Consider the following 22871-nt stretch of genomic DNA (forward strand, 5'->3'; position numbering starts at 1 on the left):
GTTGAAACATATTTTCTACACATGGATCAACCCAAGCGAGGAAATGGAATGAGGCCTAATGGTTCTGGTATGGTTTTCGTGACACAAAACCCATTAGCTGAGGACCACGTCCTGGTGCGAGACTCATTGTGCCATATATATCAGAATTCTAATGCTTAATACCCACCAACGAAATAATAGCAAAACCCTAATGGACTTTTATCTGGAATACGGAGTAGTGAGAGAAAATGTTTCATGCTCGACATCTTCTTTAGGATGCAAATAGACAACACTGCCATGTTACTTAGAATAATCTTTATTCAATCAAAGTATCTTTCCTCTCAGGGACAAGTACGAAATTTACAAATACGTTACATGTCAGTTGTTTTGGATTGAAACTCATGGTAGAAACATCAGGAACACAAAATATAACGGCATGACTGTCACGGTAGAAAGTTTGTTAGGTATGAAGAGAATAAGCAATCAAGTGTAAAACATTTAGAGATCTAAACACATGCCTGCCCTCCTGCACCAGGGCAGAAGTTACTATTATTTATTTCAATTGCTTAAAAAAGTTTGACTAAATGAGACAAAAACAGACTCAGTGCTAAGTGCTTGGCTCAGTGAATGTCAGCAACCTTGTGCAACATGCTATACACTCCATTAGCGTCGCACAATGCACCCATCGCCCCCACTAAATGGTGAAAGGCCAAGAAGTCCTGTGATCTGTGAAGTCAGTAAAGTGCAGTCACACTGTATTGGCTGGTCTGTGGTAGGAGAACAAAGGGATGAGGTGCTGGTGAGCTCTCTAACTGAACAAAAGTCACCCAGTAGAATGATACCTGCAATTTGACCCCCCCTTAAAAAACACTCTTTGCTCATTTAATTTGTGCAGATTGAAAGAGTTGGTTCACCCAAAATTTCCCAAAATCTCACTTACCTTCAGTGCTAACCTTGATATTCAGAAAGTTTTGGGTATTAGAACGTTTGACATTTCTGCTGCCTTCCCATACAGTGAATGTTTCCATCTTTAAAGAAAACACACTCCAGATAATCCTTTCTGTGGAATCGTAAAAAAGAAGCCACTGGCTTTTACTGTCAATTAGACTGATCAACATGTTAATGCAGTGAGCAGCACAAACGTAAATCACTGCAGGCAGAATTGAAAATTGAGCAGAGAAATAAATAGTGGATGTGAAAATCTACAGCAATAGAAAAAATAATAATTAAAAAAAAAGTAAATGGAAACTATGATTAAGATGTTGTTTTAGGATGATCTTAAAAAGTATTCACAATAAGGAGATGCCTAATTGGAGAGTTTACTCTAAATAAAGTCTGAGATTGAGTTCAGTTTACAATGACAATGCACCGAGAGTGCATAGGCCACAAAGAGAGATGGTCACGTAGGCATTACGATGAACACTGAGGCGCAAGAAACTGGAGGAAACACATTCAAATGTCTAGATCGGCTGGTTGCATTTACGACCCCCAACTGTGGAGGAGGCCAGAAGAAAAATAAAAGTGGAAGTCAAGACTAAAATATTTAGCTGCACGCCTTGGCAAACCTATTCCAAACTCTTTGGCATGAACGACCAGCAAAATTTATGCTTCGTAGTTTCTATTGTTTTCATGAATATAAAAATTGAAAATAGAAAACATTAAAACAAATGAAAAAAATTTGCCATATCAAATTTCATGTCTCCTACAGTTTGTTAATTTACAATAAAATGTTAACATCAAAGTGTTTTATGCCAAAAAGGCTATATATCAATGCTACAAAAAACTAAGCCTTTATTTACACAGCAACAGGTAATTTCTGTACAGGACATTCATTTTTATTACAGCACACATCATGGCTCTTACATCCTAAGTACACACAGATTCCAAAGCAGAAAAATATGTTGTTTTTTTTTCTTTTTTCTTTTTAGGTACCACTCGTGATGACGACTGGAGTTTGTTTTTTGTTGTTGTTGTCGTTCCTTGTCACATAAAGTCATTGAGCTCTGCTTCCAAGGCGGCGGCCATCTCGTCTGCCTCTGAGTTGCTGCCTTCCTCTTCCTCGTTGGAGTCTTTGGAAGATTCATCAGCAGACTGCTTATTCTCCACCTCCTCCTCCTCCTCGTCCTCGTCCTCATCCTCCTCCTCCTTGGCTTCTGCATGCTTACGTTTGTGGCCCCTTGGAGAAATAACAGAGGCTGATTTAGAAAGGAAACTGTAAACCTTTTATCTGTGGGACTCCTCTGCTCTACTGTAGCAGCCTGAAACAGGATTTACATCACACACATTTATGTCCCATTTAAAACTAATGCCAGGTGATGGTGTTTTTAAGCAAAAAGTCAAATTTTTGATAACAAGAAGAAGTTTTATTGCTTCTAGACTTTGCACTATGATTTGCCTTATCATTTGCATAAAGACACGAAAGTGGTATAAATGTTCTCAGCTACCACTCAGGAAAAAAAAGCCAATAATGTTTCTTTAATCATGAGATTGTAAAAAAAACAAAACAAAACAAAACAAAACAAACAAAAAAAAAAAAAAAACCCACACCAACAAGGTTTGATGACTTAGATTTGCTCACTGCAATTCTGGCTTATCTTTAGTTAAAGTGTTGAAGAGAACTAAAGAGCTGGTAAAAATTGTTAATGTCAAATTTTTATTAACTTGGATAGATAAAGACTAAACATGATATGTATGTTGCTTTGCTCAAAGCACAATTTTGAAAAATTTTGATTTTTTTTTTTGATGTGGAAAAAGAAAATGTTTAATGATTAGTGGATTAAAATAAATATGAAATGTGACTCAGGATAAGACTGTGCCTCCTTTAAATCAAGTATAAACGAGCCCAAGAATCAAACCAGTATGGTGATAGCAAAGTGAAAATGCTGCACTTGCAAAGAACAGCACAGTATTAGTGACAGAAATAAATCCAATCTGCCAATAATGAAGCTGCAGATCAAACGAATCCATGCAGTTTGGATTTTAAAGCAGAGCGAAGTGTGAGTGGACAGAAATATATTTTCCTATTAAACTGTTTTCCAACTAAAGCGCCCTCAAAGGTTCTCAAATATTAAAGGACTAGTTCATCATTTGGGGAAGTTTGCTTCTTTTTGATACTGAGATAAGAATATTTATATCAGTCTCGTCCCAATGGCTTAGACATGGAGCGCAGTTAGCAGAGATTACCGCCGCGGCTGGAAGCAGAAGAAAGACAGAAAACAGGCAAAACAAACAGTTACTCAGATGACTAACTATCTTGTTTGTTTTACCTCAAAAAAGAAGAGCAAATTGTGGGTTTTATGCTGGAACTGTTTCTTGCCAACAAAAGCTGAGCACGGACAAACTCCTACTGTTTCATTCAGGCTGTTGTGTAAAGGTCAAATAAAACTAAATTTGCTAAAGTGTTAAAACTTCTCAACTGCTGTTTGATATATACACGTCTTTCACTCCATCATGAGCCAAGATAGCATTTTCTCAAGGCAAAGCTAGCCTGCCCAATAAGCTACTAAACAGGCTAAAGTACAAGGAAGTTCCAGCCTTTAGTCCTTGTGCATTTTCAAAACTGACCAAAATGTGGCTGCAGTCGACAAAGTTTACCACTGTAAACGCATCGCAGACAGACAAAACATTAAATGAAGAGCAGTTGTTGCAAACATCACACATGTTGACTTATTGTCTCATTAAATAGACTAGGGGGAGAAATGAGACAGACATTCCTAAGTAGCTGAAAAATTCTTTGATATGGCTGTAAACATGCCAACCTCTTTTTCCTTCCCACCCTCACTTCTCCATGATATCCTCTGCATAGCGCCCTATTAGCATACGTCTTGGGGGTGGTGGTGGTGGTGGTGGTGGGGGGGGGACACTGGCTCTACTGAGATTGTCTCTCTCATTAGACCACACAGCTGTCAGACAGCCACGCTAATCTCTCACAACAGCAGGTGTGTGCTCATTAAAGGTCAGATGTCGGCTAATATCAGCGGAGACGATCAGCGACATGACAGCTTCAGAGGAGCCCCGCTGAGCGCCTGCTGTGCTGTGGCGGCTGTGCTTGTGCTACAACAGGACAGCTCTGACCCTCCAAACTGAAGATGAAATTTCAGAGGTTGGTGGTCAGCGGAGAATGGGAGGATGAGCTATGAAGACAGGAGATGAGATGAGTGAGACAGTATGAGAAAGGCCCGTAACAACACTGCTCCTGTTACCTGGGGTACAATTGAGTGTATGTAGACAAACCCAAGTACAATCTTAATGAGTGTTTTCTCTTTTTCTTTCATACATATTCCCTCCCACCCCTCTCTCATCCCATTTCCGAATATTAACAATTGAGACAGTGGGAGTGCTTTCTGTTTTGCATCATTACATCCAATCTAAATCCCCCTCTTTTAATCCAACCATGGGCTCCCAGAACGCTCACTCATGTCAGCTCGAAAAACAAGCTTCAGGTGTAATCAATTTTTATTGGATTTTTGCTGGTTTCACATGTGTGACTTCAAAGGTACTTCTGGCAGTTCACCGTTTTATTTTTAATTTAGCTCACAGGTTTAAACTTCATTTGGAATTTGACGAATCATGATTATTGTTTCTACTTTAAACGGTCAGTTAAGGCTTAACGCACTGTAAAGGACCTCCTTCCTTGACTGCTAAAATCTAACTCGTTCAGCTGTGAGTCAGAGCATTTGAACCAAATAAACTTAATTCCTTTTTTGGTATTCCTGTTACATAGCATTACTAACTAATGTAAAGATGCACGGACAATGACACATTTTCTTTGTTGAACAAGATATTCAAACCCAAAGCTCATAGTACATTGATCTAAGATGCGCCAAGGCATTTCACTAAACATCGCAACTACCAACCTCATGACAGTACTAGAGGAAAAGACAGGAGCTCATCAATGATACCAGGCTGCTGATACAGGAGCTTAGGGACTGGGGCTGACCAAATTCATTCATTGGTCAAATCAAAACAAATCGAAACAATCTTCACTTCAGCCACAAAACAAGCTCAAATAACAGCTTTGCATGATCAGTATGGCTGCATCTGAGCTTGACAGTAATCACTCCTATCCCACCTTTCCAACAGTCTGAAGGTTTGTGGCTTTGATAAATTTGCTGTCATAGACCCCCCCCCCCCCCCCACACCTTCTTGCACTCCCATTGTTTTCAGGGTGTTAACCTGGAAATGGCAAGTTTAAAAAGGGGCCACAAACTGACTGAGGGGATGTAAACGAGAGGCTCACAAACTTGAGAGACAAAATAAATAGCACATCTTGGCAATAGAAAATTTCCCCACTATTTTCTGACATATTCGACAGTGCGAGTGCAGAGATAATAAGACCTTATGGGACACCTCATTTAAATGTGCTCATTGGCCAGAAAACGTCATCGTGAAGGATACTGTGTCATTACAACTTAAAAAAGAAAGTTGATAATCATGTATGTGTTGAGGGGGTTTCCGCAACGGAGGTCGCCCAAATGATTCGGTAGTTGTGAAGAGTTGACAAGATGCATTTACCCGAGAGCAAGGCTTGCCATGAAACAACAGGCAACGTGAACCTCATTTGTCAGGTTGTAATCATCAGCTGATGTTCTAGCTATTTGTGCATGGGACCTCAAAATGGGTGCAAATTGGCACCAAATTCACATTTTGCACTCTCCCTTGATGCTTTGGAAAATTAAACTAATTTGCGTCTCTTAGAAACGCCAGAAATATCTGCTTTGAGGGAGCTGAGGATAAAAATTAGCCGGAACAAACACAGACGTTGAGATCATTACTTTGATATATTATTATTTCTTTGTCATATGGGATTATAATTGCAGTTGGAGTGTCAAGAGGAGTCCCTGCCGGTGTTCAAACAGCCTGAAGTTATGTTCCTGCAATGCATGAGAAAAACACAAGTAATATTAAACAGCTACTAAATAAATAAATTCAGGAAAACCACATACCTATAAAATTCTGTCTTTAAATCCAAGCAGCAATAATGCTGCTTAAGAGAGGCCAACATAGGGAGAGAATTTACAGACAAAGTAAGACTACAGTTTAATATTTTGATACAGTACAACTTTCCCTGCTGATAAAAAACAAAAAAACAAAACTCTACTACCAATCTGGAAACGATGAAGAGAGAGGCAGAGAAAAGTGAGAGGAGGGAGCTCTGCAAAAATGAGAAGCAGAGACTTCAGATGCTTCTGACAGCTCTGCTTATATCGAGAAGGAAATTGGGGCTAAGGAAGAGCAGAAAGGTAAATGGAGCAAGCAAAGTGTGAAAGAGGAAGAAACAGAGCAAAGAGGACAGAAGAGGGGGGTAATGAACTAAATAATGAAGTACATTTGGAGAAAGTCTCCTTGATTTTTTGTGAAATGTATAAAAATCTAGGAGGTAAGCATCTAAATGTCTCCTCCAAAGAGCCCATCCTTTGCCCAAGAGACAAAATAAACACACACACACATATATGGCATCAGCCTTACACATTGTCTTTAAGTGCAGAGGAGATACTACTGACACTCTGTTCAGTTTCACATTGCTTCAATTCCTTCTTAATCCAATTTCATTTATAGCGGACGTGTTCTGTGCCCATGCCTCGAGATGTTCGTGCATTCAACAGCCCCATATGCAGCAAGCTGGTAAGCAGTGCAGTTAAATGACTGTAAAACAGATATTTATCTTCCCTGCCCCTTGTTATATTAGCTTAGACGAACAGAGGAAGATAAAAGCATGAGGGATGGAGTAACGTGGAATGTGTCAGTTTTGCTTAGCTATGCTTCAGGAAGATCCTACTTTCAATATTGTTGCAGGCTGCTTTTGAGTTTTACTTGTGAGAAACGCATGTGGACAAAGATGTGGGGCAGAATGCACACACAGTGGAGATGAATATGCTCTGTGTTCAGAAGCTGAAATGTCACCTCTAATCAGAGATGGTTAGTTCTCTCCACACTTCTACAGCTTATCGGCACATGTTCAGTACACATCAGCTGGTAAATGCATTGCTGTCTCAACTATTAACGCTCAATGCACTCTTGGTACTCAAATGGAAAACTCAGCTAAATAATATCATTTGAATAGAAAAGAAACTTGCACTGCATTTAGTCACATAGCAGAGGATTTTAACCAAAGGGCCCTCTCTCTCTGACAGCCTTAAGTAACTCGTTCCAGCATTAGGAAACCACAGATGGGAATTGGCTGGCTTGTGTGTAGAGTGCATCAAAAACCTGGTTGGAATCTGAGTCACCAGCACTTCTGCCCTGCCTTCCACTGAAGAAGAGATGATAAATCCACTTGGCTGTATTGTTTCATTGCCAGATTCTTTTCAATCTCTTCACAGCACTATTGTATGATTATATGAAGTTGTAATGAGCAATCTGTTCACAAGCAACTGTTCTCTTTTTGCTGGATGTGATAATTCAGCATATATAGCACATTAGAGTTCATTTAAAATCTGCTCTCTGACAAATCCAACAACTCCCTTTCAGCTGCTAATATTCATTTTGTACTAAGCAGACATCCAAGTCTTGTTTCTTAAAAAATGCCTTCTTAGCACAAAACAAAACAAAACAAAAAAACAAAAGAACAAAGAACAGCTAAAAATTTTAAATGGCCAAGTTTACATTAAGGGCAACAAAGCGGCAAAGTGGTTAACGTTGTTGCCTCACAAGAAGGTTGTGAGCGTTGACAAATGCAATATTTAGCCCCATGCATCAACTGCACTGCTAAATGCGAGTGGAAAAAGCTTGAAAGCACATTGAATTTTGGTTGAACTAGATGACGTCAATTTTGTTGTTGCCCCACAATAAATGTTGTGGCCTGGGGCCTTTCTGCGTGGAGTTTACACATTTGCCCCGTGCCTGTATGGGTTTCCTCCCACCATCCAAAGACATCATGTTTGGGATAACTAGTGACTCTAGATTGTCCGTAGGTCTCTGAGTGTGAGTGGTTGTTAGTCTCTGTCTGTCTGTGTGTGTTGGCCCTGTGATGGACTGGTGACTTGACCAGAGTGACCCCGCCCTGACCCAGTGTGAGCTGGGATTGGCTCCAGCACCTCTCGAGAAGTGGTAGAAGATGAAGTGGGTTTGTGCACCGTTAATGTAGTGGTAGAAATGGTGTTGGTTATAAGGGGAACCTCACAAACACTGAGAGCCTTCGCTTTTGATTGATGTTGGTTATAACGTGGGTCATAAAGGAATAATAAGAAAGTCTCTTCCATGCAACCTTAATTGTCGTGGTTATTTTTGACAAGTGAGTCTTCAACTCTTGAGCATTGTATTGAATGTAAGGGCTGGAATTTTATTGGCTACAATCTATTTTTCTTCTTTTTTTGTATGGGTTACAATGACTTGTAACCCAGATGTCATGCACTTAAGATACAATTCCCTTGAAAATAATCTAGGATGATTTAACTTTGCAAAACTGAATTTATATAAATATACATAGATGAAAAAAAAACAAAAAACAAAAACAAAACCTTGCTGACTGGATTGTCCCAGTGCAACAAGTGTGACAAAGGTGTGATGCAGCATGTCAACTATGTGCTTTACTGTCAGTGTCATTTATATGTCCCCGGTCACCCATGCTCACGTTAAACCAGCCCCCATTTCTGCCTCGGCCACAGGCAGTAAAATCACTTTAAGGCCCCGCAGGCATCCTCTCATATAACTTATGTCTTTGCTCTGTCTCCTCACTGGCAGCAGCAGCTTTGACAAGGCTGTCACGATCTTTTCAAAGATGCATAACATAGATTTGGACCCAGGGCTTTGGACAATGGCATGCCGTTTGAGGAGGGAAAAAAACGTCTTACTTTTTCCTGTTATGCAGAGGGAAATCAGGCCCTAACAAAGGCTCGTAACAGTCAGGATGCCAGTAAGCAACCATAAACTAGCCAACTCTTAAGAGATGCACTCACTGGACTGGGATAACTGGGACCATTTTTCGAAAGGCGCTTCTGTTAGGACCTGCTCCAACGCTCCTTAATTCATTCATAAGCTCAGGGTGTCCCTGCTCATAAAATATTTGAGTTTTCGCTTTGGGGTTTTTTGTCTCTGCACTCTACCACAGCTGAGCACACAACCCTTTTTTGTGCATGCTGTCTACTTTATCTCTCATATCTCCCAAATATTAAAGCCTACTCAAGTTAGCTGAATATGGGAAGTGGCACTTGCAAATTAGGGTGAGGAATTACATTCAAAAATGTACAGTGGAAAATTCAACAGTTTGCCTGTGGCTCAGGCAGCTCTGACAAATTTTTGCATGAGCACCTTCAGCGGTTATTTAACAGCTTAACTTGGCAGTGTGAATGTCACAGTGGATAATCAATGCATGTCATGAAAAACATCACGCTTTCCTTGACTTCCATGTTTGTTCTTTCATTGGGGAGTGACTGCGTTTGTATGTTCATTCTGGTCACTCGGGAAAATGCTAATTTAATATTTAATCTAAATACATAGGAATTGTGAAAAGAGCTGTTGCCAGAACTGTGCTTGGAGTGTTTGCTTGGAGAAAGATGTGTATGTTTATGAATCTGCCAATATACTGTGCAACTGAAATTTTCTAAAGGGAGACCGTGGGATTTAATACTGCCCTTCAAGAAAAGCTGAGACTTATAAATCACGGGGGGGGGGGGGGGAGAAAAAAAAAAAAACAAAAACAAAAACAAAACATCCAAAGTGAGGCAGAAGAACCTGAGGCACTGCAATCAAACACAAGGAGTTTGATGATTAGACGATCCATCTCAGTTTCGGTCAAAGAGACTCGTGTGCCTGATTCTCTGGTTCTCTAACTATCTTGGTGCTCTCTGCCCTTTGTCTAGTCAATCCAGGTCAAGGAGCAGTGGTGTGTGGGGCACAGAGCAGCTCTCTAATTTCTCAGTAAAGAAGTAAGTTCAGATATGCTTACAGCCCCACAAGATCCGGGTGCGCTGAGAACTCAATAAACTTGCCACAAAGATATAAAAAGCTTATTAACTTTTCCCCCACAGCAGATCTGAGGTAATTTAGATGCTGATTTACATTTTAATATCGACATCTGGTCCACTAATTCCTGTATGAAGCAGGACACCTGCTGAGCCACAAACCTCTGATGCATGTTGTTTGATTGGACATGAAATTGAATTTTAAAGGTCTCATCTTTCAAGGGTTGAAATAAGGCACACAGTGGTGTACAGACACTTGAAGCACTGACCATAGATTACCGTGACTAATGAAAAAAAGAGCTAGGTGCTAAGTGTGTGCAGCCCAAATATAAGCAATTACGATGAATCAATGCTGCACTACACCTCAAAAACCATGACTACTTTTATACTCCCACATTCGCACTGTTCATGCTCCCCTAATCACTCTGTGCAGTGGGTGGAGAGCACTGAGCAGTGTCTATGCTCAAAGCATTTCCTCCCAGGCAGACTAATTGCCCCTGTGTGACGAGGTAGTTACTAATGAGGTACTCTTCAGGCCTCCATTGTTGGCAGCTGTCTAAGGACAAATTCAATATTTAGCCCTATGCATGAACTACATTGCTAACCACTAGTAGCAAAAGCTTGAAAGGACATTGAATTTTGGTTGAATTAGATTACGTTAATTTTGTTGTTGCCCCATAATAAGAAGGATGCGGGTTCGGTTCCGAGGACGGGACCTTTCTGTGTGGAGTTTGCATGTTCTCCCTGTGCCTGCGTGGGTTTCCTCCCACCGTCCAAAGACATGATGTTTTTGTTAACTGGTGACTCTAAATTGACTATAGGTCCGAGTGTGAGTGGTTGTTGGTCTCTGTCTCTCTCTATGTGATGACCCTGTGATGGACATGGTGTACCCCGCCCTCACCCACTGTGAGCTGGGATTGGCTCCAGCACCGCCCGTGACCCAGAAACGGATAAGCAGTAGAAGATGAATGACTGAATTAATAATTTTGTTGTTTGATGGCATTTTCATTTCCTTTGGGCAACTGAAAAAAATATACTTATTGTAACATCATGTTATACTTTTGTAGCAGCTAGAGCTGAGTTTAACAGTTTTCAGATAACTAGAATATTTAGAGGGCGACAATTTTCAGCCATGTATCAACATGGCTGAAAATTCAACATGTCAACATGGCAACACAATGGTTAATGTAAACCAAAGTTCAACTTGGGCATTTCCTATTCTTATTGATACCTTAAACAACAGACCCAACAAATGGCATCCCCTTTGTGGGGTTGTCTCTCACAGTGCTTTATTCAGGTGTCATTTCTTTGTGGACTTCATACTGGTGCACACACACAAACACACACACACACACACACACAATTTGGGGTATGTCTGTGAAGACATTCTATCATCCAAGTCATGGTATATCTAGGTCAGATAATCCTCAGCTGTCTGTCAGACACCTTTTGGATGACACAAATTCAAGGATCTAAAGCAAGGCGCCTTTGACATGTCTTCTGTTTATGTGTCTTTGAGCTCTTGTAGTCACTGTCACCATCGCTCTTTGCACATAACCATTAAATGTACAGCTGAAAGTAACTTTTGGGTGTCATGGGATGTGGATTGTTATCCTGGATGTATTGTCAATCATGTTCTTCAGCAAAAGTATGTGAGGGCGGTTTAAAGAAAGTATTGAATAATATATTTATAAATGTATAACTTTAATATATTCATTTTAACTCTGTGGGCTGGTCTCACAATCTATTTTTTCTCATGCAGACAAAGTGCACTATAAATTACTTTCTGTCAGGAAAATTGGCTTATGCATGTGTGTATGGATGGTGATGAACAATGGCTGTTAACAGGCCAGCCTTCCCCTGAGATGCATCTTTGCTTCATAGTGATATCAATCTGAACCAAAAGCACAAATAGAAAAAGTGCCTGCATCACCAGTTTAGAGCCACGAGCCAGGCTCTAAACTGGGTCAGATTACTTGCAGTTTTAGTTTCTCCTGTTTATGCATTCCTCTTTCCTTTTCTTTTCGTGTAAGTGAAAAGCCTGAGTAAGCATTCCTGTTCCTCACAGCCCAATGCTTCACTTGCATTGTGTTTTTTTTTTTTTTTTTAACCAAGGATGGGAAGCACAGGGATCACTGTGGTCTTTCTCCCCAAGACTCCCCAGACTGCTGTCGTTGTCTTTTCAACCCTCCTTTCCCACATCAGCTTTTTTTCTTTTTTTTTTTGGGCATTTAGATCTCAAGCTTCGTTGACACGTTAACAGAATGACTTTGTGCCCCATAACGAAACGTCCCGCTGGTTCAAAAGAATGGACAGATTTCTCCATGAGGTGGGACGAAGCTTGTCCCTGAAAACACATGCACACGACTGTTTACTTTGATTGCTCACATTTTTCAGTGAGTCACAATGGCAACTGTTATCAAACAATATGTCAAGAGTGTAAATGCAACGGGATGTGTTGCAAGTAGGCAGCTATCCCCGTGGCCAGCTACAGATCTTATATTAGCAGCAGAAAGCCAGCTAGCCTTCTGACTCATTGTCAGACTATGCCAGGGAGTGCTAATATGGTGTCGCTCATTGTTGTCCCTGTGATTAATATCAATGATAAATATTGAGGCAACTGAAGAGAATGTGAAACGAAAGAGCAGTGTGTCATGTGGAAGGATAGAAAACTGTTTTTTCAGCTTTTCTAGTGTCCGAGTGATTGAACAGAAATACATGAATTGACAAAACAAAACAAACCCTGCAGCGTTGGATGGCGTGTCCAGGTGCGTGGGTCTCTGGGGCGTGGCTGAAGGCAATGACTAGTTTGTTGTGAGGTCACAAAGATACAGAAATTCTGACAGCTGTTTTTGACCACCGAAGATGGCTTATTTTAACCATAAACGGGCCAGAAAGTGTCCTGTGAATAAGTGCTTTTGCCCATTTTTCCACAAAACCTTGAACCTTCCATATCCGGCAGATTACGGGATGTCGAAAGAAGGCATTAATGGTTAACAACAAAGGAGTGGATTCGCCGACTTCTGGCAACAAAGTGAGTGGAATTATTGCAATGACCCTATATTGGCTGTGAAGCTAAATTTCTCAGCTTTCATAAACCCCTGAAATTTCTCTGATTGAGCAAATTTACGGTAATTCGAAGTGCGGTGGCTGCTGGCGACGATGATTAGTTTGGAAGGGTAAAGGTTTGGTTTCTGAATATGGACTATGAGCATTTCTCTGTGGACTGAGAACTTTGATACTTTTTGTTATTATTGAACCTAAAAGCTGATTAGTAATTGAATATAATTTTTTTTTTTATAAATGGCTTTTCATGCCTCTATATTGACCATTAAGTGGGCAATGAGGCCTACAGGAAACAGGGAGAGAGATAAAGAAGGGAATGACCTTGCAGCGTAGGTACCGGGCCAGAACCGTGTTTTCCAATTTTATTTACTGCTTTAATGATGAAATGGCAAATTCTTTTGAATAATCACTTGAAGGTGTGCCATATTTATTATTCAGCAGTTGTGTTGTAGATGAAACAAAGCTCTTCACTGTGTTTAATGTCTGGCTCATCTTTTGAGGCATTCAGTCTCCATCTATAATGGGAAAGCTATCAAAGTCATGCTTTACACCTCAGCTGGATCGGTTATTGAAAAGGGCAGGTTTAATGGCAGGTCTGTTATAACCATGGACTGCACATAAAGATCGATGCAGTCTCCACCATTTTACCTATCGGCTTGTGGGGAGTGGTTTTGAAGCTCAGAGCTGCAGGCTCTATCACCATCTTGGCAGTGCCTCCTTAAGCCTTAATAGAATTAAGATGATATAATTGCTTTAGCATCAGGCCTGCTTAAACATGTTTCATTCAGCTGATTATTTGGATTATCTGACATTCAAGCTAACTACGGAAATTGTCTCAGTTTTGGAGCTATTTGAACAGCTGCAGTTTTTGATACTTCAGTGCTGGCTCCATTTAGCCCTGGAAATTTGTGCATGGTTACAGCAGATATTGTTGAGGGATTTTTTTCTACTTCTCCAGTACAATCATGTCGAGGGGAAACACTGAGCGCAGTCGCAAACCTTACTTACTCAACTTCTATGACAACTGAGTTTATACTTCGCCAAACTCTACCTCACCTCTCCTGCTGCAGTTGGCCTGAAAACAAACTTTGGACAGCATGACAGAGAGAAGTGGGATTCATTCACTGAAACCGATTTGCTGGCTGCAGCTGCTGAGAAGCATTTGTACCTGACAAATCATATAATCATGAGGTCTGGTCTTCCAGAAGCAGCTCTAACTATATGTCACAAAAGGAAGAGTCGCTGCAGCCAGATGTGTTTAGATATGAATCAGGTGCTGAGGCAGAAAGGTTTTAAGTGACAAACTAAATTCAATTATCCTGTTTGTTTCATCTCACCCTGAATGTCAGACACCGGCATAAATTCCAGACATTTAATTAATCTGCAGCGGGGATCATAATGCCCTGCAGCAACAGATGAATATGAAAGCTTTGCCTTCACACATGGAGGGGGACACACACACACACACAAAAAACAAACAAAACAAAAACAAAACAAAAAAAAAAGGTGGGATACAATAAGGAAGCTAAATATATCTAATTTGAAGAAAATTGCTTTCATAATGTAAATAGAATAATTTGAACACACACTGCAGAGATGAGGTGTCCTTAGAGCAGTCTTCAAGGTCTGAGCCAATTCAAAACAGTTACACACAACAAGGCCTTTGGGTATAAAGTTTCTAAGAGGAAAGCTCATATAGTCTTTTTTTTTTTTTTTTTACCTTTTTACACCTCTTTCATCCTCTCCATTACAAAATGAGCACAAATTGTTGCAAACATCATCTACTTAAATTTAATGAACATGACAGCATTTAACAGCTCTCTTTACATTTCATCCTTTCATCCTCTAGATCTAAGTGAAAGATCGAAACTGGTGCATTCGTGTTCAGCGTTCAACTCTATTTACTATAATGAAATAAAAACTGTTGCTTCAAATAAGAAATATATAGACTTTGAACATCTATTTGTGACTTGTATATTAATGTGTTGATCTCTGTGTTGTAAATGCAAATCTATACAAGAATAATCTTGTAATGTTAATAAAGGAAACCTGATGCTACAGCAAGTCACCATGTTGAACAAATCTACACTGTTTACACATACCAAGTGGGAGGGGGGCTGACACCACTCCCGGCCAACATGGGGCAAGGGTGGGGGGACAGGTCACCAGTCTATAACTCAGCTCACATATAGACAAAATGGCCAATCACACACTCAAGAAATTACAAGTCACCAACGTAATTAATCCTACATGTGTTCAGAATGTGGGAAGAAGCAGGAGAACCTGGAGGGAACCATGCAGGCACCGGGAGGACATGAAAACTCCATACAGGAGATATTCACAATGGATACAGGTTGAAAAACTTTCCTCCCTCATGATTGGGAAAGGCAACATGCAAGCTTTCTCTGCTGCTAAACACAGTTTCCTGCCAAGAGCAGGTGGTGGAGATTGTTGCTTAACAAGAGCTTCAGCTATTGATATATTTACAAGACAAAAGGTTACAATACGCCCACTGAGCAGTGCTACGCATTCTGGGCAGGTTGAAGGCTGCAGTGAGCCTCTTAAAAAAATTAAATACTTAAAAAAATAAAAAAATAAAAAAATAAATAAAAAAAATTAGAGGGAGAGAGAAAAAAGACAAAGATAAGGCTAGCTGGTTAGCATGCTAACTTCAGCTGAAGAAAATATGTGACAGTCAGGAGATTTCAATGTCTGGAGACCGATGTTAGTGCGTAAAGGAAAGATTGAGGCTGAACTTGCAACCTTTCTTTTTTTTTTGGTAAGTAACCTGCAGTTAATGCTCATTGAAAGTAGATTATCAACAGTTTTGTTTTGTTTTTTTTAAACCCAAAAAGATGCAAGAGACTTGATTTCTCCTGGGAAGTGTGACTTTAACAGTACAATTACATGCGCCATTGTTAATCATTGTTAAATACAGTTGTGCCTTTAGGTTGAGTCATTCACTGATGATTAGTGATTAAAAAAGCCAAAACACATTCAAGCCCAGAAGGACCGTCTGGGAAAGATGCATATCAGCCCTGAAGCTCAGCCAATGTGCTTTTAGCTGCCATGTTAACTGGCAGGAGGCTTCACTGTTTATCTACATGTGATGAAAATTTAAATAGAGCTGCGTCTGCTGCAGGATGGTTTTTAATGCTTTTCTGGATCTTTTGTTCATTTGTTACAAAATGCAAAGCACTTTGTAAGTATTGATTACTGCATATTAGATCTGGTTGCTTTAAAGAATAAAAATAAGTAAATTCATGATATAAAAATTATTTTAACCTCCATTTATATTGCAAATAGGCACCTGTTGTTACACTTCTTAGAGTACAATACCCACAAATAACTGATGCAAGACAGGAATAATTAAGACAGGCAATAATTACATAACGGGCTCTGTGAAGGAATTGAGATTTCACACTGAATGATTAAAACCAAAAGAACGTGTAGCCCTTATACAAGGCTTTCTGCTAATTCCCATTATGAAGGCAAGGTGACAGACTAGATAGCCAGCTCAAAACATAACTACAGCCTGGGGAAGAAAAAAAAAACGTACTGGGGTGGCAGAGAGGAGCAAGGCAAGACAAAGTGAGAGAAAGAATATGAGCATGCCAAGATGGTCTATAATTTTTTTCCCCCCCTTTCATCTTAGTCAAGGCGCCTGCTGAAGAAAAGGCAGTGAATGCTGATGAGACCAACCAGCTGGGCCATGTTCTTTCTGAGCTTGGATAGGAGGAAGATAAGCAGAGGGATTTAAATAATCAGATTTTACTGTGGTTCTGGTGTATCTCATCCTAACCCGACAGACGGCAGGAGGTTCTGGCATCACAGTCAAAGCTTAATTTTTCCATTAATCATTTATTATTCAATTAGCCAATTAGAAATTTGCTCCTCCCTATACATGCAGTCATGAATGTGCGCTTACAAATCCAGGTGACAAATATAAATACTGAATTTGATGTTATGTAACTGCCATTACTGAGCAAGGCCGAGGTGGTTTTACAATGGAGAGAGACTGTCAACACCACAAATGTATCACCATAGACAACAGTGTGAGTGTCTCAGTTTTCTAACAAACAGTTCCTTTCCATATAGATTCTAAAACTGTAAATCTTACACAGAATGTGCTAAACTCATTTAATCTCAACTGTCTTAAATACCACTTACGTATGGGGCAATCAAATCAACTGCAGTCATGCTGGCTAAGCTGTGAGGGGGCAGTAGCGTTGCAATTTGATGAGGTGATGAATGTATCAAGTATGGTAATGTACTGTAGCTGCACGATCTGTTTACTGTGAAAAGTCACTGGAGAACTTCTATGATGTGAGAACATCTATTACTTAATTACGGAAATTAGACTTCTGGTGGGTGGTTTGGGTGCACTGCGAACAAACAAGCCATCACTGACAGACAATTTACAGTCAGAGAGATTTAGAAACTCACTGAAGATGGCACTGAGTGAATTTTAAAGCAGTGGTTTAGTTTTCAATCATGCGCTGATATTGTGTGCATTAAGACAAATTTAAGTTAGTCTCAGCTCCCAACCTTTCACTGAAGTTCCATGTCTGAAGCACTGGAGAAACACTTAAACTTGATTGAAGTTGATAATATCAGAACTAACCCTAACCCTGATCCGTTTGTTGTGTAGAGGAAGGGACTGACGTGGATAATTCAGCTCCTTAAGAAACAATGTTGCACACTGCATTAAAATATACTTCTGATAAGGGTATATAGTTTTCAAATACCACTTTTCTCAGATGTTCTGCTTACTTTGTTTAGTAAAGCATAATTTCATAACCTGATTCATGGAATTTAATGTAAGAACTAAGGATAAAACTGGCATCGCAGCCATAGCTCCATATGTGAAAATCTCTCTCTCTGACACATATAGCACTTATAAAGTTAATGATTACACATCAGTTTGAGTGAAAGGAAGAGAAAAAGAATCTGCAGCCTTTGAAATGACAAAAATGTCATAATGTTTCAAACATCTATCCATTAGCTATACAGAAGGGCTGGAGCGAATCCCACGACATTGGTCACACACCTATCACAGAGCCAAGACATAAAGACATACAAGAGACAAATAACCATTTGTGCTCACACCCACGGGCAGGACCAGAACCTTTTGCTGTCACTGCTAACCACAGCACCACTTTGCCACACTACATAGTTAACTACTATGAGATTTTGACATCATATTATCAGGGAACACAGTTATACAGGTAAGCTCAGGTTTTTGGAGAGAGCAGCTAGTGAAGGAGACAGTGAGAGCAGCAGTTAGTTTCACAAAAAACAAGACTTTGTTCTAGGAATAGCCAAAATTGCATGTTGCATTACAGCAGTAGCATTACAGGTCAAAACAGTAGCCTTGTTTTCACCTGTAATCATGGGGAGACTGAATCACAAACTGTCTGCTAAACAGAACACATGAAAGAACTCTGTCCTGTCAGAATGTTGGATCTTTTGCTTCTCTTCCCCCTGGGGTTCCTTTGCATAAAGCATCACAGACTGTCTGGGTTGGCAGACACCAGCATGCTGTGCCTATATTATTGACATCACATTGGACCATTTCTGGAATTAAAGGAAAACATTTTAAAACAACTCCTGGAGCTGCCTGCCTGAAATGCCGCAAATTGGTTTTGCATGTCCTGATGAGACAATGGTGCAATTGGCTGGTGCTGATGCAGTGCAAAGCAGTGCAAAGTGATGTGTGAGGAATGAATTCACTTTTTTTTCCCCCAAGGGACAAGGGTCATCGGAGTAGCAGGAAAGGGAGGGTAGATTTGGAAAAGAGCTTCTCGGGGTGTGTATAAAGAGGCAGTGGAATATGAATGGTGTTTGACTTTCACTAGCTCCAGCTGATGAGAGAGGGAAAGAAAGAGAAACCCAGATCTGATTCCTCCTGAGGAATTAGCCATAAATAGAAAAATAACCAGCTCTGGGCTCTTCTTTCACTGAGTAACAGTAGCTTACATGTAACACAAGGCAGAGAAATTAGGTCTGCAATGATCAGTGTGATTTTCTTCATGCTCCTGAAAAACTGCCCAATGTTACAAGCTATTTAACTCTAATGAGTCTCGGTTGCCAAGAACAACAGGCTGCTCTTGCTGCAGGAAATACACTCTTCCAATAAACTATAGTCATGATGCCAGCATGAGATGGATGATAAATGAATCATGGGAAGCAGAGCTTGTTGGAGAAAATGGTCATCCCTGTATGTAGACAGAGCAGAAAAATTGCTTTCACACCATGGGCCTCATTCATCAAGGTGTACTGCCTTATCCACAATGTTCACCATGGTGAACCGGCTGAGAAGGGATATTGCATCTTAATGTACAACTCAAGATAGCTAACTGAGGATTACGTCTGACCAGATCTACAGCAGACTTTTCGAGACTACAGCTAAATTCAGGCTGCCTGGGATGCTACACCAACCATCTCCAGGCTCTCAAGACGAAAGTAAAGGCTTTTTAATGCCACACAGAATGTAATTTATATAGTCCCTTTTCAAGTGCATGCATTACTGACATTTAGGTCACACTCTGGCAGTAGTTCTGGCAGTAGTTCCCTGCTCATCAAATGATGACATGATCTACCAAGTAATTGATTCCGGGTTGAAAATAATTGCCAGAAAATGTAGGATTAAACTATTTAGAGAAAACTATTAAAATTCTTTGAAATTTAAAAATTAATTATCATAGGGCTATGAGTGTCTGAGCAACGTGCAGCACATTCCAAAAACACGCCAGTTTCTGCACACTTTATAAGGGATTGGGCTAGATTTCCCACTGGATGTTCCTGGTGGTCAAGACATTTTTCAGAAATTGGCCTGATTACTGATTGACCTCAGTATGTGGAATATTTTTTCTTTCTATTTATGAATTTCACATTTGTATCTGTGTCTCGTTAGTTGGGGTTGGGATTGTTTTTACTTGGCCGAGGACTAAATTGGTATTTTAGCTACAGGGCTTGTTTACATTGTGTTCAATTCATTAATATCCTGGTCAAGTGAACAAAAACATAACACCTGCATACAACACTCGACGTAAAGGAATGAAAACATAATGGGGGGAGAAAAAACAAAAAACAAAAAACAAAACACTTAAGAGCTTTGAATATTAAATGTAAGACTCTCCTCAATATTAGAACCTGGCTAAAGGCATTTTTTTTTATTTAACGGAAACAAACAAGGACCACAAAAAAAAAAAAAAATAAAAAAAAATAAAAAAAAAGCACAGAAATGTTACTCATTTCTGAGGCATAGTCATAGAAAGGCAGCCCTGGCCAGTGCAAATCCATATCACCTGGAGAATACTTTGAACAGTGTAAATCTAATGTGATAGCTGAGAGAAATAAATAAAGAAATTAATAAAATGATAGTCACTAAATTCTTTCCCAGAGGCGTTGAACCTATCCGGAAGTTTCAGCAAATGCTACGACTGATAAACCTTCCTGACAGCCTGTTGTCCTTGCTGAATACTTTCTCATCTTTTCAGTCTGTGTTTTAGTTTGAATATGCGCTATTTTCAGTCTAAAGTTTAGATAATAACAGCTGTTATAGTTTGACTGTATCTTGTTCAACTTCACATGAAATCAAAGTTCAACCACTTTGACATTGCAGACCTGAAATATACCCAACAAACCCAGACACTATCTATCTAATTTATTTTAGACAGCTGTGCGTTCATTCTACACACTAGCTCAACACAAAACCTAACAAGATCTAAATTTATTCTCAGAACACTGAGTTAGGAGAGGAAAATTGCTTTATTTCTATTCAGGTTACGGTAACACTGTAGACATTTGAATTAAAAAATTCTGCAGCGCCCTGGAGAGCAAGGCTGGTCATATGAAATCACATGACTGCTTATGAATGCATAACGTAAACTCATACATGGGTTAAAAAAAAAAAAAAAAAAAAGTCACATGAAGGCTTTCACCTGTGGTGACACAAAAATTGCAAAATCAGCACAAACTTCATGTACAGCATCCCTGCTTAATATCGGTTTGAGTGCCTGAGGCAGAATTTTTCCTCACACCGTGCTGTGTTGAGCAAACATAGTCCAAGTTGTTGAACTCATTTCTGAAATGTGCCTCAGATTACTGCTGGGCCACAAGGAAAATCCACTGAGAAAAAGTAGACATGCACCATTATGTGAAACATCTCACTGGGAGCCTGTTAGTCCCAAACAGCATGTTACTCGAAAACAGCCTCCAAGATAGGAATAAGCTGATGAAGGACCAACAAAGACTTTTACGAGAGTGGCTGGTACAGAGTGTAAGGGCCCTCAGAACTGTGGTTCTGCAGAAAAAAAAACTCTTGTTCTTAACTTTGTTATTTTATGAAGCCGAAACTTTACTCCAAACCAGTTTCAGGAGAATTAAAGTGGAATATGAAATATCTTTGAGTGTCAAACAATACAAATATTCACAACCTATCAAGGGGAAGAAGGAAGGAATAAGGAAGGAATAAGAAAGGCAGGATGGTTGTGTCAAAGTCAGGGGTGTAAATCAGGAACCCGATCTAGTTCAGATTCTAATCAATAGGAGACATATGGCCTATATCACTTCCTTTTTATCTATGCCTGCATGTTAATCAAAGATTATCACTTAAGGGTCCACAAATCAATCAAGGTCCCAGGTTGATTATTTAACTCCACTTACTCAATCTATTCCAGCGAAAAATACTGAGCCAGATTAAGTACATCAATAATGGAGTGTCGTAATGAATGGGTGACAAAAAGTTGTTTTTTGTTATTGTTTTGTTGATATCTTTTTTGTTTTCTAGAAAGCTACTGATGTGAAATTTGGATCATAATAACAACCCTAATACTACTTCCAGTAATAATAATCAAAGCACTTCAGGACACTTTACAAAAGGGTCTTCTTGATGTGACTGGTTGAAAAACAGGATCCTTGGTGTCAAACAAACGAGTCCATTGCTTGAGAAACAAAACAGACATGAACAGTAGTTAGTCCTCCCCTCCCACATTATTTATACTGAGCCAACTACCACAAGGGTGTAAATAAATGACTGACGTTGGCAATATTTGTCAGAATAAAATCCTAAAAAATTACTATTTCATTCAAACTGCAGTAAAGCAATATCAGAAAAGCGTACAAACCAAACCAAACATGGGGATTTTTGTGTTAATTACAAACAAAGCATATATTTATGAGTTAACCAGTTCAAACTAGTACATTTGGTGAGATAATTTGGTCCAGATGAACCTTATTAATCCCTCAGGGGTATCTGGGTAATTGCAAGAACAGAAGATAAAAAAAACCAAACAAAACAAAACCAAAAACGGCAAATTGCACGGTGTGATTTTGGTTGTGGTAGAAAAAAAGGAGCTTGCTTCATTATCTGTAGCCTTCAAAGCTCTTCCAACGTCTGTGGATGTGCTGTTATTAATCTGGGGATAAAATAATCTATGATAATTTGCTACTCTCAGCATTTGGCTATCTCAAGGGAACTACTGGTAGAGAGTCCACCTTGTAGTACTTACTCCAAAAGATTTTAACTTGCGGGGGATGATTAATGCCCCCCGTAACCCAAAAGGATATCAAGTGAGGATTGCAACTAGCATAACAGATGACTGAATAAGAGTTTCCCAGAAAACTAAATGAGCCCAAACCTCTTCATGGGCCTGGAGTGTTTAGCAACTGTGTTTCCTTCACGTTTAATCGGCTCACAGATTGTAGTACTTTGATATCACACAGCGGGCAGAGTGTGAAAAAGAAGGCACGGTTTGAGGCGTTGCCGCTTTGATGCACATCTTGCCTATGACTAATGAAAAGGCGCGATTTAATCACTGTTCTCTCTTCAGGACTCTTTAGAGGACCAGTGTTCTGACTGAGCTGAGGGACATCCATCTATAGAGGAGCGCTGTCCTCTTTTATGTGCAGTTTTTTATT

General features: G+C 39.7%; 1 protein-coding gene across 3 annotated transcripts in view; it reads right to left on the minus strand.

Moving 5' to 3' along the window:
- Nucleotides 1-296: 296 nt before the first annotated feature.
- Nucleotides 297-22871, minus strand: part of ctdp1 (CTD (carboxy-terminal domain, RNA polymerase II, polypeptide A) phosphatase, subunit 1) — a 64691-nt gene continuing 42116 nt past the window's right edge. For 2 of the 3 annotated variants that reach the window (XM_029514941.1, XM_029514942.1), the window contains one exon: nucleotides 297-2155. In XM_029514941.1, coding sequence (XP_029370801.1) covers nucleotides 1963-2155 — 193 coding nt within the window. In that variant the 3' untranslated portion in view covers nucleotides 297-1962. The remainder of the gene's footprint in view (nucleotides 2156-22871) is intronic. The other variant, XM_029514943.1, reaches the window with a different exon arrangement.

This window comes from Echeneis naucrates, chromosome 11 (assembly GCF_900963305.1).
Source record: "Echeneis naucrates chromosome 11, fEcheNa1.1, whole genome shotgun sequence".
Classification (NCBI taxonomy): Eukaryota; Metazoa; Chordata; class Actinopteri; order Carangiformes; family Echeneidae; genus Echeneis; species Echeneis naucrates.